Genomic DNA, 17,381 nt, shown 5'->3' on the forward strand with positions numbered 1-17,381 from the left:
GGGGGCTGCCTGTCACACCTGTCACCAAGTAGAGGAGGAGGGGTAGAATAAAGCCTCAATGTATGGTCCGGGCAAGTAGCAAAAACCGGACGGTCCGGACCACACGGGGAGGCTGTAATCTCCCCTCCACCATGTCCCTGGTGATAGCTATAACAAGGACCCCCCCGGAAAAGACACCCCCCGGACCGGACACCCCCCGGACCGGACCCTACAAGCTCCGGACTGCAGATTTTGATGTCCTGTCCGGCGGTCCGGAGTGTAGTCCGGGTCTGGTTTTTACATAGTCCCATTCATTTTGGTTTATATTGTAAACCTACAATAAGTTATTTTACTTAATGCTGTCTTACTAGTAAGTTTAATTTATATAGCGCACTTTCTCCAACAGGACTCAAGGTGCTTATTACACTAGTTACACCACATTGCACAATACTGGCAGCTAAGGGTTAATGCACCAGCTCTGCTGTCAAGATTTTACAAAGCAGCCAATAGGAAGGAACTTTGAGGAAGTGGGTGGAACCTACATGTTCCTGTCTTCTCCCTGGCACTGGAAGCACAGCTGAGTCTGGATCTGCAGCTCTCTGCTCCTGTCCCCCTGGATCTCCCACCACCTGCACTACCCCTGGATCTGCATCCCCCTGATCTGCAGCTTTCCTCTCTTGTCCCCCTGGATCTCCCACCACCCCACACTACCCCTGGATCTGCTGCCCCTGGCTCTCCTACCACCCCGCACTATCCCTGAATCTGCAGCTCTCTGCTCCTGTCCCCCTGGATCTCCCACCACCTGCACTATCCTCTTATCTGCTTCCCCTGGATCTGATACCACCCTGCACCCCCTCATCTGCCACCCCCGGATCTGGCACCACCCTGCAACCCATCATATGATGCTCCTGGATCTGATACCACCCTGCACCCCCAGATCTGCTTCTCCTGGATCTGATACCACCCTGCACCCCCTCATCTGTTGCCCCTGGATCTGATACCACCCTGCACCCCCATATCTGCTGCCCCTGGATCCCAGTTTGCGGCTGCTGTGAGGAGTGTCACACTTATGCACAAGGCCAGGTACAAGCAGCATGTGTGTAATTCATGGCACCTGGCTGTATTCTGTTACTTGCTCCCCAAATCCTAGTGTGCACCACTGCTCTGTAATCCTGTGTGTCTGTTACCACCTACAACTGTGCCCATGAGAAAGGGGCAGTACTGTGCATTAGTCCCCTCTCTGCATGCCCATGGGCTGGGATCCTCAATCTGCCTAAAATATCATTAACAGTCCACGTGAAGTGTAAGGAGCCTATAAACTACAGTATATGGGATAATGCCCTGCCTACTGTATAGTATAGTACAAGAGGAGTTCTGTAACCTGTATACAGTATATGAGAGAATGCCCTGCCTACTGTATAGTATAGTACAAGAGCAGTTCTGTAATCAGTATACAGTATATGGGAGAATGCCCTGCCTGCTGTATAGTATAGTACAAGAGGAGTTCTGTAACCAGTATATGGGAGAATGCCCTGCCTACTGTATAGTATAGGACAAGAGGAGTTCTGTAACCAGTATACAGTCATTAGGTAAAAAAAATAAAAACTGCAAAAAAATCCATGTCGACATTTTATCTGTTGACCTAGCCCATGACAACCTAATGCCATTGTCGACCTAAGCAAATGTCGAACTAAGGCCATGTCAACCTTCAGTGGTCCACACAATGCATGTCGACCTTAGGTGTGTGGACAATATGACCCATACCCTCTTTAACCATATATTGGCATGTGTACAGGTCGAAGAACACCAAGGTGACTTGTAATATCTGTTATGTTATTGAGTCTTTCCTTATAGTGCATACTTTTCCTAGTGATGACATCAGACTAGTGATGACATCACTCTTATATGGTTTATAGATATAGTATCGCTACTTGGTTAGTATAGTACAAGTATGTATAGTGCAGTGGATGACTGTACGCAGCAGCGAGGGCCTTATTCCCAGGACAGCTCAGTTCTCCAGTGACCTTAGTTTAGGGACCCCGATCTGGGCAGAGAATGGAGATTGGTTACAGCATAGAGAAGATCTTCCATGGGAATAGAACTCCTCATCTGGCCAAAGTGTAGCACAGAGGTGTGTTAGGGCTTCTAAATCTCTAGTGCGACCTGTGACTGTGCCACCTATAAGTAACCTGTACATCTCAGCTACCTGTATATCTCAGTAACCTGTGCATCTCAGCTACCTGTATATCTCAGCAATCTGTACCTCACAGCGACCTGTACATCTACATGTCCTTCTCATCGGCCTGTCCTTCTCAGCGGCCTGTCCATCTCAGCGGCCTGTCCATCTCAGCGACATGTCCATCTCAGCGACATGTCCATCTCAGCGACATGTCCATCTCAGCGACATGTCCACCTCAGCGACATGTCCACCTCAGCTACCTGTACATCTCAGCAATCTGTCCTTCTAGGCGACCTGTCCATCTCTGCAACCTGTCCATCTCTGCTACCTGTCCAATTCTGCGACCTATATAACCTTTGCAACCTATGTCTCAACAGTCCATACTTTTCTCATAACAATCTATATCTCAGTAACCCATACTTTTCAGCGACCTGACTCTGTGACCTGTCTGTCTTAGCGACCTGACTCTGTGACCTGTCTGTCTTAGCGACCTGACTCTGTGACCTGTCTGTCTAAGCGACCTGACTCTGTGACCTGTCTGTCTCAGCGACCTGACTCTGTGACCTGTGTCTCAGCGACCTGTCCCTGTGACCTGTCTGTCTCAGCGACATGTCTCTGTGACCTGTGTCTCAGCGACATGTCTCTGTGACCTGTCTGTCTCAGCGACATGTCTCTGTGACCTATGTCTCAGCGACCTGTCCCTGTGACCTGTCTGTCTCAGCAACATGTCTCTGTGACCTGTCTGTCTCATTGACCTGACTCGGTGACCTGTCTGTCTTAGCGACCTGACTCTGTGACCTGTCTGTCTAAGCGACCTGACTCTGTGACCTGTCTGTCTCAGCGACCTGACTCTGTGACCTGTGTCTCAGCGACCTGTCCCTGTGACCTGTCTGTCTCAGCGACATGTCTCTGTGACCTGTGTCTCAGCGACATGTCTCTGTGACCTGTCTGTCTCAGCGACATGTCTCTGTGACCTATGTCTCAGCGACCTGTCCCTGTGACCTGTCTGTCTCAGCGACCTGACTCTGTGACCTGTCCCTGTGACCTGTCTGTCTCAGCGACATGTCTCTGTGACCTGTGTCTCAGCAACATGTCTCTGTAACCTGTCTGTCTCAGCGACCTGACTCTGTGACCTGTGTCTCAGCGACATGTCTCTGTGACCTGTCTGTCTCAGCGACATGTCTCTGTGACCTATGTCTCAGCGACCTGTCCCTGTGACCTGTCTGTCTCATTGACCTGACTCGGTGACCTGTACTCTCCACAACCTGTAGGTCTCCATTATTTGTAAATGTCAGATAGTCCTTCCCACTGATCCTTACATTGTGCAGCATCCAACATAATACTGCACCAAATATGGCAGAAAATTATAAAACCCGCCAAGGCCCCAACCACTTCCCTGATATTACACTTTCATTCTCTCAGACATTTCCTCCCAGCCGCTAAATCTCTCATGTACTACTGTGGGTATATATCACCATCTCATAATGATAGTCATCCATGTATGGGGTATATTGTACTGTATATGGCTGTACAGGAGCAGTGTTATGTATTGGTGCTGGACGGGAACCCGACAGTCGGGATCCCGACAGGCATTTACCCGAGGTCGGGATCCCGACTGTCAAAACACCGACAGCTGGGTTCCCAACGGCCGTCGGCCATTTTCCTTCGTGGGGGTCCACGACCCCCATAGAGGGAGAATAGAATAGGTGGCTCGCTTAGCGAGCCACCGTGCTCGCAGCGTGGCGAGCACAGCGAGTCTGCAAGGGGCTTAGTTGCGCTCACCATGCTGTCTGGGTCCGGACAGTCGGGATCCCGACTGTCGGGATCCCGACTGTCGGACCCCTGTACCACATCCGTTATGTATTACTGCAGCAGCTGACTATATTATACTGTATGTAGGACTGGCTCCTTCTACTCAGGGCCTAATTCCTGCTTGTACGCAACTGCGATTCTCTAGGCTACGGAGCTGCTAGGGTTAGCGAGTAACGCTGCCACTGAGGAATGAACATGGACTCCCCCCGGAGCCATCGCAACCTCATTTTTGAGGTCCATTACGATGCTCGCCATTGTTTAATACTGTGTTTTTTTAAGCTGGAGTTCCCTGTTAATGCTCCAGTGATAATGTGCTGCATTCCGATGTATGTAATTAAGGGTGAGATCTGACAGCTGTTTATAAATTGTATCTGTGGCTTCTGAATGTGGAGTGGCAACCAATATTCAGCCAATCAATGCACAGAGAAAAGCGGCGCAGAGTTCCTATAGGCTGCAATCTCTGGGTGTCTATTAATGAGAGGGTGAAATGCTCCATCTTTACTATCTTACTGTATATAAGGCAATGCACTGCTGTTGCCTGTGGGAAATAAGTCTCCCGCGCTCTTGCCACTGTGGCAATATTTGTAATGCAAAATTCTCAGCAACTTGTGCAAAGAGGTGTTAGGGGTTTAACAATGGCCTAAGGCAGGGGCGAATGGCATGGGCCTGGGGGTTTACATGAGAAGGGGAAGAGCTATGGCCATGGCTGTGGGGGCATCTTCAGTACTGCATGGGTGATCAGTGTGGTGCTGGTGTGACCAGTACTACATAGGTGTAACCAGTGCTATGTGGGTGTGGCCAGTACTGCATGGGAATGACTAGTGTGATGTGGGCATGGTCAGTACTGCATGGGAGTGACCGGTTCTGTGTGGGGGTGACCGGAGCCATGTGGGCGTGTACATCTGCACTATCAGCCTTACTTTCTCCCTAAATACATAAGATCCTCCATGTTCCAACTTTCTCCTCTGGTGCGGTGCGGCACACGTGCAGTCTGAAGTTTGCTTTTGTCCGGCACATGCAGCCTGGCGACAGGTGCAAGATGCATGCACTCTTACGGTGAGTTCGATTTCACTCATAGGGCATCATAAATTGTGTGAAAAGTGTCAAATCGCATGTGCTTTACTTCTGATCCAATGCATGAACCCCGTGCAGATCGGATCCGGAGATCATTGTGTCTGCCACAAGGATTTGTTGTATCCCGTATTGCTGAATGGGAGCTCATGCTATACATTGTATCCAAAAGGACCGCATAAGATGTAACTCATGCCATCCAGCCACCAGGGAGCAGCCGGGTCAGTTACACTTGCAAGGGTCGCTGGCACTATTACGTGCAATTTCTGCCAGCAGTGAGTAGGTTAATGATGCCACCTTAGATTCCGCCCTGGAGCTCAGAAGAACTTTCCAATTAGAGCTGGGATGAAAGATGTTTGGATTTCCGAGGTCGGATTGCCGGAGTCCAACAGGCTCCATGGAAACGGATTTTCCTATAACTGAGAAGAGATACAGATCGGTTTGTTAGAATCCTGTGCATCGGACGCTTAGAGAGAAAACAGAACATAATGTATCTGGCAGTAGCCTGTAGCGCCAGCTGCACTGCTGTATGGTCCATGGGCGGAGGGAACACTTACGATGTCTGTCCATATCTCATCCTCCCATCAATGTGCAGCACACAGGACCACGTACATCCAAGAACAGTCCCTTCTGCGACAGGTATTTGGCAGCTCAGCTGCCCGTAACGCCTGACAATGCAAATACAGAGCCAGCCATGAAGAACTGCATGCATCAATGGGCCGCACATGTGTACTGCCAGGCCTATAATCTCCTTCAGAAAAAGTGGTTTGCATTATATTCTGGGTCCTCATATAGTCAGCTGGAACTCATAACTAGAGATAGTACAAATCTGGCGCCAGCAGTCTCCAAGGAAGCAGATGATGTATCTTGGAACGCCACCCCACATGTATTGGGCTTTAAACTTATCTTAACCAAGGTCATTGTGGGAGGAAATCGGAGTACCCAAAGGAAATCTACGCAAAGCACAGGGAAAATACCAGAGTATCAGGAGGAAAGCTAAGCAAGCACGGGGAGAATATCAAAAAACCCGGAGGAAACCCAAGCATGGGGAGAATATCAAAGTACCCGGAGGAAACCCAAGCAAGCACAGGGAGAATACCAAATTACCCAGAGGAAACCCATGCAAGCAATGGTAGAATACCTTGAGTACCCGGAGGAAACCCAAGCACAGGGAGAATACCAAATTACCCACAGGAAACCCATGCAAGCAATGGGAGAATACCGGAGTACCGGGAGGTAACTTAAGCAAGCACAGGGAGAATAACGAAGTACCCAGAGGAAACCCAAGCAAGCACAGGGACAATACCGAAGTACCCAGAGGAAACTCAAGCAAGCTAGGGATGGCCATCGACCATCGATGATTCAAAATCATCGATGGTTCATGGCCGATGTTGAATACTTTTGCCATCCATGGGAGAGAACCAGATGGTTTCCCTCCATCGATGGAACAGCAAAACGATGTTTTTCTTTCAAAGTGCCGGGACACGGAGCATAGCTCCGCCCCCTGACACCTGAGAAGCCCCGTCCCCGTGTTTTGATTGGCCCACAGGCCAATCAATCAAACACAATGGATGACCATCGATATGTAAAAATATTGATGGTCATCCATTGCATAGTTTAGCACTATCGATGGCCTGTTGCAGAATTGCCATCAATGGCAACCATCGATGGCAATGGCAACGATGGCCATCCCTAAAGCAAGCACAGGGACAATACCGAAGTACCCAGAGGAAACCCAAACAAGTACAGGGAGAATACCGCAATACATGGAGGAAACCCAACCAAGCAATAGAATACCGGAGTACCCAGAGGAAACCCACACAAGTACAGGAAGAATAACAGAATAAGTTTAGGAAATGCAACCAAGCAATAGGAGAATACTGGAGTACCCAGAGGAAACCCATGCAAGCATGAGGGGAATATACCAACTACACACTGTGGTAGAATTGAACCCATGACCTCAGTGCTGTCAGGTGGTTATGCTAACCATTACACCACCTGCACATCATAACCATAATGTCAGCGCCAGCGGCTGTGCGCGCCCGAAGAGAGTAACTCTTGAATTGCTCAGTGAGGCGCCATCTAGTGGCCGCTGGCAAACAAAACACTTGAATCCCCCCCCCCCCCCCATACAGGTGAGGAGCAGCATTAGCCTTTTATTATATAGGATAAGGGTACTTATGTAATATCTGGGCTCCCGTTTTTCTTATGAGACCGCGTCCCAGGATAAGTAATAATAATTTGATTTATATAGCGCTCTTTCTCCAATAGGACTCAGGGAACTTAACAGATAGCATTAATGTAATACAGTACAGGAACAATGAAATGCAGAAAAGCTTTTCATAAGCTATGCTTAAAGGAATTACGGAAATGCTTGAATAAACAAGAAAGTCTTGAGTCTGTTTTGTACAATCTCCTAAGCGATGCATTGTGATAAATACACCACCAGCATCTCCCAGACACAGCTATAACCTTATTCTGTACAACAATATAATATCTACAAAGATCTTATTGTGCTTAATATAACTCATTAATGAGTGTAATTTGACAGGCAGGTCATTCATTCATTAATGCAAGGAAGTCCTGAGGCTGGATTCTAGGGGATTTATAAAGTAATTACAGTAATTTGTGCCCCTACCAGGGAATTTCCTATAGTAATACAGTGTGAGATGGGGGATAATAGCGCTGTCTGCATGTGATGTGGTAGTGTACAGCAGCGTATGAGATGGAGTTGGAGCCTGTTCCGCTGTCTCCTGCTCACCCACACACACATCACACCCCCATATCTCCCATCTATTGCTATCACTGACAGAAACTCATATCTCCAGCCATGCAATCAGGCAGCGTCGTGCCCAGGCGAGGACACTCTGATATGATGTCTTGCTACAAAGACACAAAAGGGCATTTAAACAGAGAATGTGTTGCCCTCTCTGTCTCACCACCCTGAGCTATTTATTCACAGTAATACCTGTATTACTATAGCAGTGTTATATACATGTGTATATGAATGAGATGAACTAAGGACTTATACACCTGTACAACCAAACCCAATCTCATAACAGAGCGCACCATTTACTGCTCACAGTGACCCTGACAGGTACATGGTGATATATCCTGCAGATTATTACATTACTGACCTCTCTAATGATCTGCAGAGCATCGCTCTGTCCCATCTAACCCCTGACAGGTACATGGTGATATATCCTGCAGATTATTACATTACTGACCTCTCTAATGATCTGCAGAGCATCGCTCTGTCCCATCTAACCCCTGACAGGTACATGGTGATATGTCCTGCAGATTATTACATTACTGACCTCTCTAATGATCTGCAGAGCATCGCTCTGTCCCATCTAACCCCTGACAGGTATATGGTGATATATCCTGCAGATTATTACATTACTGATTTCTCTGGTGACCTGCAGAACATCGCTCTGTCCCATCTAACCCCTGACAGGTATATGGTTATATATCCTGCAGATTATTACATTACTGACCTCTCTGGTGACCTGCAGAACATTGCTCTGTTCCATCTACCCCCTGACAGGTACATAGTGATATATCCTGCAGATTATTACATTACTGACCTCTCTAATGATCTGCAGAGCATCGCTCTGTCCCATCTAACCCCTGACAGGTATATGGTGATATATCCTGCAGATTATTACATTACTGATTTCTCTGGTGACCTGCAGAACATCGCTCTGTCCCATCTAACCCCTGACAGGTATATGGTTATATATCCTGCAGATTATTACATTACTGACCTCTCTGGTGACCTGCAGAACATTGCTCTGTTCCATCTACCCCCTGACAGGTACATAGTGATATGTCCTGCAGATTATTACATCACTGGCCTCTCTAGTGATCTGCAGAACATCGCTCTGTCCCATCTACCCCCTGCCAGATACATAGTGATCAGTGGTGTAGCTAGGTGCCACGGCGCCCGGAGCAAGCATTTTACATCTGCCCCCCTGCAGTGCACATGGTTTTGCCCATCTAAGAAGGAATTTGTCAGAAAGAGTGAACGAGAATAAGGCCCCCTCTGTTCCAAAAGTGTAAGCCAGTTTGTCTCCACTTTACCGGCAAATTTTTTTTTTTAAATTTCAGCAAATGATTTTCTGTTGGTGTGATATGTGACATATTAGCAATTTATACAGGTATATATACATAATTGGTTATATACATAGTGAGAGGTGTTTCTTAGTGTTCTGCTGACCCAGGGAAACTTTCAGAGAGCAGACATCATGGTTGGCCGCGTCTCGTACACTTGTAGCAGTCAGCACTGGCGCTTTCAGTTCTGTTACACAATTGAGACCACAGAGAGACGACATCGGAGACTGGACGCACACAAAGGCAATGTGACTCCGTGCAGGGTTACCTCAGTTCTCCAGCCGGCACAGTATCTCCTGACCCTGCGTGTGAACATTTCATAATATTGGCGCTACCTGAGTGATGACAGCACAACATTCCCTTCCAGCTGGACACAGGACGCTGGCTCCTGCTCGCTGACCCTCAGTGAGGACAGAACACAGTGTCCTGGTGGTCGATGTGGGGAGATCGGAATGGTGTTATTACAGCAGTCACTTTCAGGTTAGAAACGTGGCTATGTCAAGGAACAGGTTTTAAAAGGGACACCATGTGTCAGTGTGTCATTGTACTTGGACACCATGTGTCAGTGTGTCATTGTAATGGGACCCCAGGTGTCAGTGTGTTATTGTTCTGAGACCCCAGGTGTCAGTGTGTCATTGTACTGGGACACCATGTGTCAGTGTGTCATTGTACTGGGACACCATGTGTCAGTGTGTCATTGTAATGGGACCCCAGGTGTCTGTGTGTTATTGTTCTGAGACCCCAGGTGTCAGTGTGTCATTGTGCTGGAACCCCAGGTGTCAGTGTGTCATTGTTATGAGACCCCAGGTGTCAATGTGTCATTGTCCAGGGACCCCAGGTGTAAGTGTTTCTTTGTACTGGGACACCATGTGTCAATGTGTCATTGACTAGGACCCCAGTTGTCAGTGTGTCATTGTTATGAGACCCCAGATGTCAGTGTGTCATTGAACTAGGACCCCAGGTGTCAGTGTGTCATTGTACTAGGACCCCAGGTGTCAGTGTGTCATTGTACGGGATACGGTCATTAGGTCTACAGCAACTAGGGTGTAGGTCGACAGGCAACAAGGTCTAGGTTGGGTTTAGGTTGACATGTGTCTAGGTCGACAGGTCATTAGATCGACACAAGCATTAGGTCAACATGGGCAAGGTCAAAAGGACGACATGGGGTTTTTCACTGTTTTTTTGAGCCAACATGTGCCGACAGGCGGTATTTCATGCCCTACCATCCACTAGGGCGTGGTGGGAGAATGAAATAGTGTGCCGAGCATAGCGAAGCACCGTGCCCGATGCATCGCAAGCAAAGTGAGAGGATGCCGTGCACTTCAAACTGTGTCCATGTCAACTGTGTTGACATTCGGGTAAGAAAACAGTGAAAAACCTTTTAACTGTCGACCTTGCTCATGTCGACCTAATGTCCTGTCGACCTGGACCCATGTCGACCTTGACCCATGTCAACCTTGCTGCCTGTCGACCTCGTGGTGTTGACCCAAAGGCGTGTAAGCGGCAGGCTACAATGGGCTATTGCCAACATCTGGAGGGCTTCCCCAGAGACCTATGGAGAATGGGAGAGATTGCTGCAGGTATCCCACAATACCCCATCCACACCAAACTCCCGGGTCTGACCCGGGTTATGCAGAATCAGATGCCATATATCCTACATTGTGCCTGAATCATGCAAATCTGTAAGTGAATTGTGACAATATCACTATCCTGTCGCACATCCATCAAATGATTTCCCGTTTGTGCAAATGTGAGTAACTCCTTCCGCAACTTGACAGAATCTGCAACAGAATCCGGCTGAGCAAGGCTGGCGCTGATGTCACAGACCCTTCCTGAAAACACCTGGGCACGACGGCGTTTCATTTTTGGACAATGGCCGGTTGCCAACCCCAAACGCGGCTTTCTGTTAGTCACATTGCGATTAGATGATTTCGTTCTTTCTGTTGCTATTTGGGCTCGCTCGTGAGCTCTATGGTCCATACACATGCGTGGTCATTCCATAATCAATCAGATTCGAACAACATCGATCAGCTCTGAATCAGGCCGATTCTGCTCATACACACAAATATTGGAAATGAGGGGCTGAGAGAACTGGGCACTACCGAGCGGGAGCTGCTGCGTGCGCATTCTACATCTGCTGGCACTGGGATGGATCACTGGGCCAGAGACACCTCGGATCCCCACAGACAGGCCCTGACACTAATTAGAGTAATAGCGGGAAGGCTCGGACAGCTCTGAGTGTTTATCGCTGACTGGTGTCTGGGTGTTATTACGCTCTCCAAGGGGAACGTTACTGGAATCAATATAAACTGCTAGGAGCCGCGAATGGGTTTAAGGAGATCCAGCATTTATTGATCTTCGCTGCGCTCTCTAACACCACCCACCACTAATACTACATAATATATCACCTTCTGACGCCATCATCTGACCATCCAGCAGCATTATGGGGGTGATTCATGTAAGTTTGCAAAAACAAACTCAACTCCTTCTTTAATGGACAAAACCATGCTGCACTGCAGGTGGGGCAGATGTAACAGGTGCAGAGAGAGTTAGTATTGGGTGGGGTGTGTTCAAACTGAAATCGGTACTGTTTACCTAGAACGGCAGGCATCGCATGTACATCGCATGCTATTATAATGGCATGCGATGCGACCGATGCGATGCCCGCGATTTTACATAGAAATGCATGTTAAAATGTAAATCACGTCGGTCGCATCGCTTGTGGCCAAAAAACCGCATGCGATGCGACCGACGCGATTAGCGTGATTTACATAGGGAACAATGTTAAATGGCCCAATTGATCCGATTTTACATAGGGAACAATGTTAAATGGCCCACAGACCCCAAATAGCCACCCTGAAGTGTGAAATGCCCCCCCCCCCCAATTGTTAACACCACCCCACGATCAACGTCAACCCGAAGCGTGGCGAGTGCAGCGAGGCCGCGAGGGGCGGCGGTACGCGTCCTCCGACCGTTTCATACCGCCACTATCCACGTCGGCGTGGAGTTGAGAACAGAAAGTGTGGCATGCGCAGCGAGCCACCGAGGCCGAAGCGTGGCGAGGGGACGCGGATACCTGTGAAGCCCGCGAGGGGACGCGGATACCTGTGAAGGTATCCACGTCCCCTCGCGGGGCTCGCTGCGCTCGCCACGCTTCGGGCTCGGTGGCTCGCTACGCTCGCCACACTTTCTATTCTCAACTCCGCGCCGACGTGGATAGTGGGGGTATGAAAAGGTCGGAGGACGCGTACTGCCGCCCCTCGCGGGCTCGCTGCGCTCGCCACGCTTCAGGTTGACGTTGATCGTGGGGTGGCGTTAACAATTGTGGGGGCCATTTCACACTTCAGGGTTGCTATTTGGGGTCTGTGGGCCATTTAACATTGTTCCCTATGTAAAATCACGGTAATCGCGTCGGTCGCATCGCATGCGATTTTTTTGGCCGCATGCGATGCGACCGACGAGATTTTTTACCTTGCGATGCCTAAGATCAAAATCGTGGGTGCCGTTCTAGGTAAACAAGTACCCTGAAATCTAAATTGCAGTGTAAGAATAAATCAGCCAGTATTTACCCTGCACAGAAACAAAATAACTTGCCCAAATCTAACTCTCTCTGCACCTGTTACATCTGCCCCACCTGCAGTGCAGCACGGTTTTGTCCATTAAAGAACGAGTTTGCTTTTGCAAACCAACCAGAATCAGGCCTTATATCCGATATTTCATTATCTACAGAAGCTGGGCGTCTCAATCCTTGCACCTGTGTAGGCATCAGAATACAGTAGCAGCATTGGCCTAAGGTTGCAGCCGCGCACACGGTTGTCCGACTTAGAATCAAATTACTGTTGTTTCATTGGTTTGTTTATTATGTGTTTGCTTATTCTTATTATTATTAACACTCGTCAATGTTTGGTTCATTTTAATTTTACTTTCCCCCACTTGCCAGCTTCCACCGTCTTGCCATGAACCTGGATACAAGATGAGAGAATGACGTCACTGACTGGAATCGTTGCCACCCAGAAATCCCAGTGGGTCTCTTTTAATGATGATCTTGAATTGCAAGGTACAGAGACAATGAGAGATTTATGTGATATTCTTGTACATGGCGATGTCGCTCCGCAGACTTGCGGCTTTTAGTTCTGCCTGCACTAATCCTTGGGAGGATAAAGTGGAGAGAGCTAAAGTACCAGTCAATCAGCCTGAACTGCCATGTGACAGGATGGTACCAGGATCCTGGCAATTGGATGCTGGCAGTCAGAGGGTCTGATGGTCAGGATCCCGACACCTTGTAGGTATGTATGCTAACCCTTCCCTCCTACAGTACATCCCTAACCCTCTCTACCTGAAGCCTAATCCTATACCTCCCACTTGTGAAGGACGGGGAACCTTCGGCCCTCCAGTTGTTGTTGAGCTACACATCCAAGCATGTCCTGCGACAGTTTTAGCATGGCCAAATAGCAAAGCTGTAGCAGGGCATGCTGGGATGTGTAGTTCAACAACAGCTGAAGGGCCAAAGGTTCCCCCCCATCCCTGCTCCAGAGCCTAACCTACCCCTCTACCCCTCTTGCAGCCTAACCGCATCCAGCATACGTACAATTGTGATTCCGACAGTCGGGATTCCAACTGCCAGCATCCCAACCGCCGTTATGCTGACCTGATCTCCAGGTCACAGGCTGTGTTTGAGAAATGACAGTTAAGGGGCTGGTTGGCTGGTACTTTATCTCCCTCCAAGGCTAATGGAGCCCACACAAGCACCGATCCCGGCGTGCGTTGTGGGCTTAACTAGCACACATAGCATCACATTGTATGCCTTGTGCATACGATGTGCATTCGATGCGATGCTATGCTAGAAAAAGCTAGTACAAAAAGTATGTGCAGCACATACTTTTTGTACTGTACGATGAGGTGCGGCGGGAGCGCGCACCCCATCGTACAGCATCGCACCGCCGGCAACGGTGCGTTTGTGGGCTCCATTGTGATGGTGATGCAGAAGAAATAGAACTGAAAATGAAAATGAAATATATAAAGTTTGCCTAATGGATCGCCCTAGAAGTTGCGCCAGTGTATATCGGCTTCTACGGGTAATAAGAAGGGTCTGTCATGTAACCACAGTCCCCGATAAGACCCTGCACTGGGCTATCTATGCACAGGGCCTGCAGGGAATGTTATTGGAGGCCATAGAGGGTAAAAAGGTTGACGTGACCGGGTCGACGCAAGTTTCTAGGGCAGATCTTGTATATTCCATGACAATCATCAGTAGAACCTTGATTATTGGCTTGCTAGTCACAAGTTACTGGCCCCAACAGATGTCCACCTGGACAGTAAATCAAGCTATAATTTGTACCTGTTGACCGTATGTTGTTGATTTTTTGGCTGTCGACTAATGAAATGTGGATCCATCATCGGGAACCCGTCTTTTGCCGTTATGCTCACAGGACGGATCACGTTCATGGTTACATAGTCTATGACCTCTGCCTGCTGTGTCCATACTGTAGGTGCGGATAAGGAGGAGGAACAGAGCGGACCCCCAGGACCGCCCACCACACATGGGACATTCCAGGCAAAGCAGCGCAAACCCACCAAGGCTGAAGGTCTCGGCCCCCCTAACGTGGATGACATAAGGACAGACCACGTGGATGTGCCACCAATTCCCCTGAAATCCGACGCCGTCACCTGGGTTCAGTTTGAAGAGACTCCATCTGCAATTCCCCTAGCCGCAGGTACAACAGGTAGTGATGCCTTTTACTGATTGCCACCATTATAGTGCAGATACTGTAGTTATACAGCGTTTGCGCATGTTTATGCCTCGCCATCCAATCAGATCCTAACCCATCTTATCCAAATGATCACTTGGGTTCTGTGACCCTTCATCCTCTCCCGGCCTTCTCTCTGGTGGTCTACTCCATGGGTTCTCAAACTCTGTCCTTTGGACCCCACACAGTTCATGTTTTCCAGGTCACATGGCAGGTGCACAGGTGCATTCATTACTCACTGACACAAGATCCACAGGTGGATTATTTCACTTACGATTCTGTCAAGAGACCTGCAAATCATGCTGAGGACCAAGTCTAGCCCATGTATATGTCCTGCTCACTACTGTTACGGTATACCGCCTCTCCTGACATACTGATATACATATATAATCTCCAGTATCACCTGTATGCAGACAAGACCCAGACAAGTCACCCCCTCTGTATTGCAGGAAATCTCACACCGTCTCCCAGACACAGATAACCGACATCTCAAAGGCTCCAACAGGAGTTCATCAAACTGGATTGCTCATAGGTAATCCAATTCACAAGTAGAATAGATACTGTATCAAGATATTGTAAAAAAGGCTCTTTGATAGGATTGTGCTAACACCAAGCAGCAGTTTAGGAAGAATGGGAAGTCACTCCCAATCATCGTTGCCTGCATTCTGCAGGAGACTCATTGAAATAGCAGCAATCTCCCTCTCTCCCTCATTAGTCTAGCAATCTCCCTCATTTCACCTAGCCCACATTACACTGTTACATTTTTGGGGTAAAAAGGAATGAGAGACAGATACATTTACATTGAATCATCAGCACCATTTCCCAGCCCTTTACTTTACAAGTATAGTATCTCTTACTAACTGCTTTGAGGCTCATCTACATTTGGATATGTCATTATAAAATATTCCTCTCAGATGTAGCAGTGCACACCCACGCTTCTAGGTACCACGTTCACTATCTCTTTTCACAATCTATCCATATATGGAACTAGACACGCCCTTTTAGGTGGAGCATGACATGCCCCCTCAATGGGGCACTGTGTAAAATTCTACTACCAACTATAATCTCCCTGAAACTAGTTTTCAAAAGTAGGCAAGTATGCTCCCAATATAGAAAAAGTTGTATAGGAAGAGTTAAAACTGCGCTAAAGGTTTGTCAGGCATGTGACAGTTAAAATAAATCGGGTTTCAGGTTTGGTAGAGGGGGTCAGAGGGAGCGCTGGCGGTGTCCATCGGAGTAGTGTAGCGCTGTGGAGGAGCGCCAGGATCGGGGAGAGGGGCCAGAGGGAGTATTGGCGACGTCCATCGGAGTAGTGTAGCACTGTGGAGGAGCACTAGTGGGATCGGGGAGAGGGGGCCAGAAGGAATGCTGGCGACATCCATCAGAGTAGTGTAGCGCTGTGGAGGTGCACTAGCGGGCGGCGGGATCGGGGAGAGGGGGCCGAAAGGAGTGTTGGCGACGTCCATCGGAGTAGTGTAGCGCTGTGGAGGTGCACTAGCGGGCGGCGGGATCGGGCAGAGGGGGCCGGAAGGAGTGTTGGCGACGTCCATTGGAGTAGTGTAGCACTGTGGAGGAGCGCTAGCGGGCGGTGGGATCGGGGAGAGGGGGCCGGAGGGAGTGCTGGTGGTGGAGTAGCATAGTGCTGTGAAGGAGTGGGGGAGGGGGGGGGGTGCAATAACATCTTCAGATAACATTAGCTGTGGGATAGTTTCATTGTAAAAGTGCAATTTACATCTGAGTTTTGGACATGTCCTTCCCAAATCCAGCTCTCGCTGTACATGTTACATCTGTCCCCTCTCCCCACCTGCAATACAGCATGATCTTACCTAGGGGCAAAGTTGCTGGCTCTTTTTTTTTTTTTACTCCCAACTCTAAATCATCTCTAAACGTGACTTTATGTTACATCTGTCTGAGTGTTCATATCGTGGTGACCCCCATTGGCATTTGTGTGGCATTATTGTTATGGAAGAGGAATCGGCCCTTGTTCTTTTGCACATGAAAGCTCAGGCATTGGGCCAAAGTATTTTCTGATCTCATAGAGGTTTTGTGTTGTTATTTGCGGCACGTTGGTGTCTGATCTTATTTCACTCCAGGCCACGTTCCGCTGTCTGAGATGAAGTCAGGAAATTACATTGTAGAGGAAGGTACCTTTGTGGACTGATGCAGAGATGCTCATATACTGATGGAGATGAGATACGGTGCAATGTTACTGCTTGTTATTGCATTCAGATAAATTACAGTGGAGCTTAGAAATTGCTCCAAAATCAGCAAATATATAAGGCCAGGGGCGGAATGGGATGGCAAACCAGACCAGGAAATTTCTGGAAACAGCCCTCATGGAGGTGGGGTCTGTTGAGGGGGCGGGGTCTGTTGAAGAGCTTCCTCATAAGGCCTGATTCTCAGTTGAACACAGTTGCAGCCGTCATTGGGGCAGATGTTTTAAGCCTTAACAAGATATAAATGCAAGGGTGATAAAGAGA

The 17,381-nt window shown here is 48.5% G+C and overlaps 1 protein-coding gene across 5 annotated transcripts in view; it reads left to right on the forward strand.

Moving 5' to 3' along the window:
• Positions 1–535: 535 nt before the first annotated feature.
• STON2 (stonin 2) overlaps positions 536–17,381 on the forward strand; it is a 61,372-nt gene continuing 44,526 nt past the window's right edge. For 2 of the 5 annotated variants that reach the window (XM_083166299.1, XM_083166303.1), the window contains exons 1-3: positions 536–1,062; positions 13,095–13,211; positions 14,644–14,877. In XM_083166299.1, the coding sequence (XP_083022425.1) occupies positions 13,136–13,211; positions 14,644–14,877 (310 nt within the window). In that variant the 5' untranslated portion in view covers positions 536–1,062; positions 13,095–13,135. Of the gene's footprint in view, positions 1,063–9,329; positions 9,635–13,094; positions 13,212–14,643; positions 14,878–17,381 lie in introns of those variants that run through there. The other 3 variants (XM_083166301.1, XM_083166304.1, XM_083166300.1) reach the window with 2 other exon arrangements.

Source organism: Crinia signifera, chromosome 12 (assembly GCF_055691185.1).
Source record: "Crinia signifera chromosome 12, ASM5569118v1, whole genome shotgun sequence".
In the NCBI taxonomy this organism is placed as follows: Eukaryota; Metazoa; Chordata; class Amphibia; order Anura; family Myobatrachidae; genus Crinia; species Crinia signifera.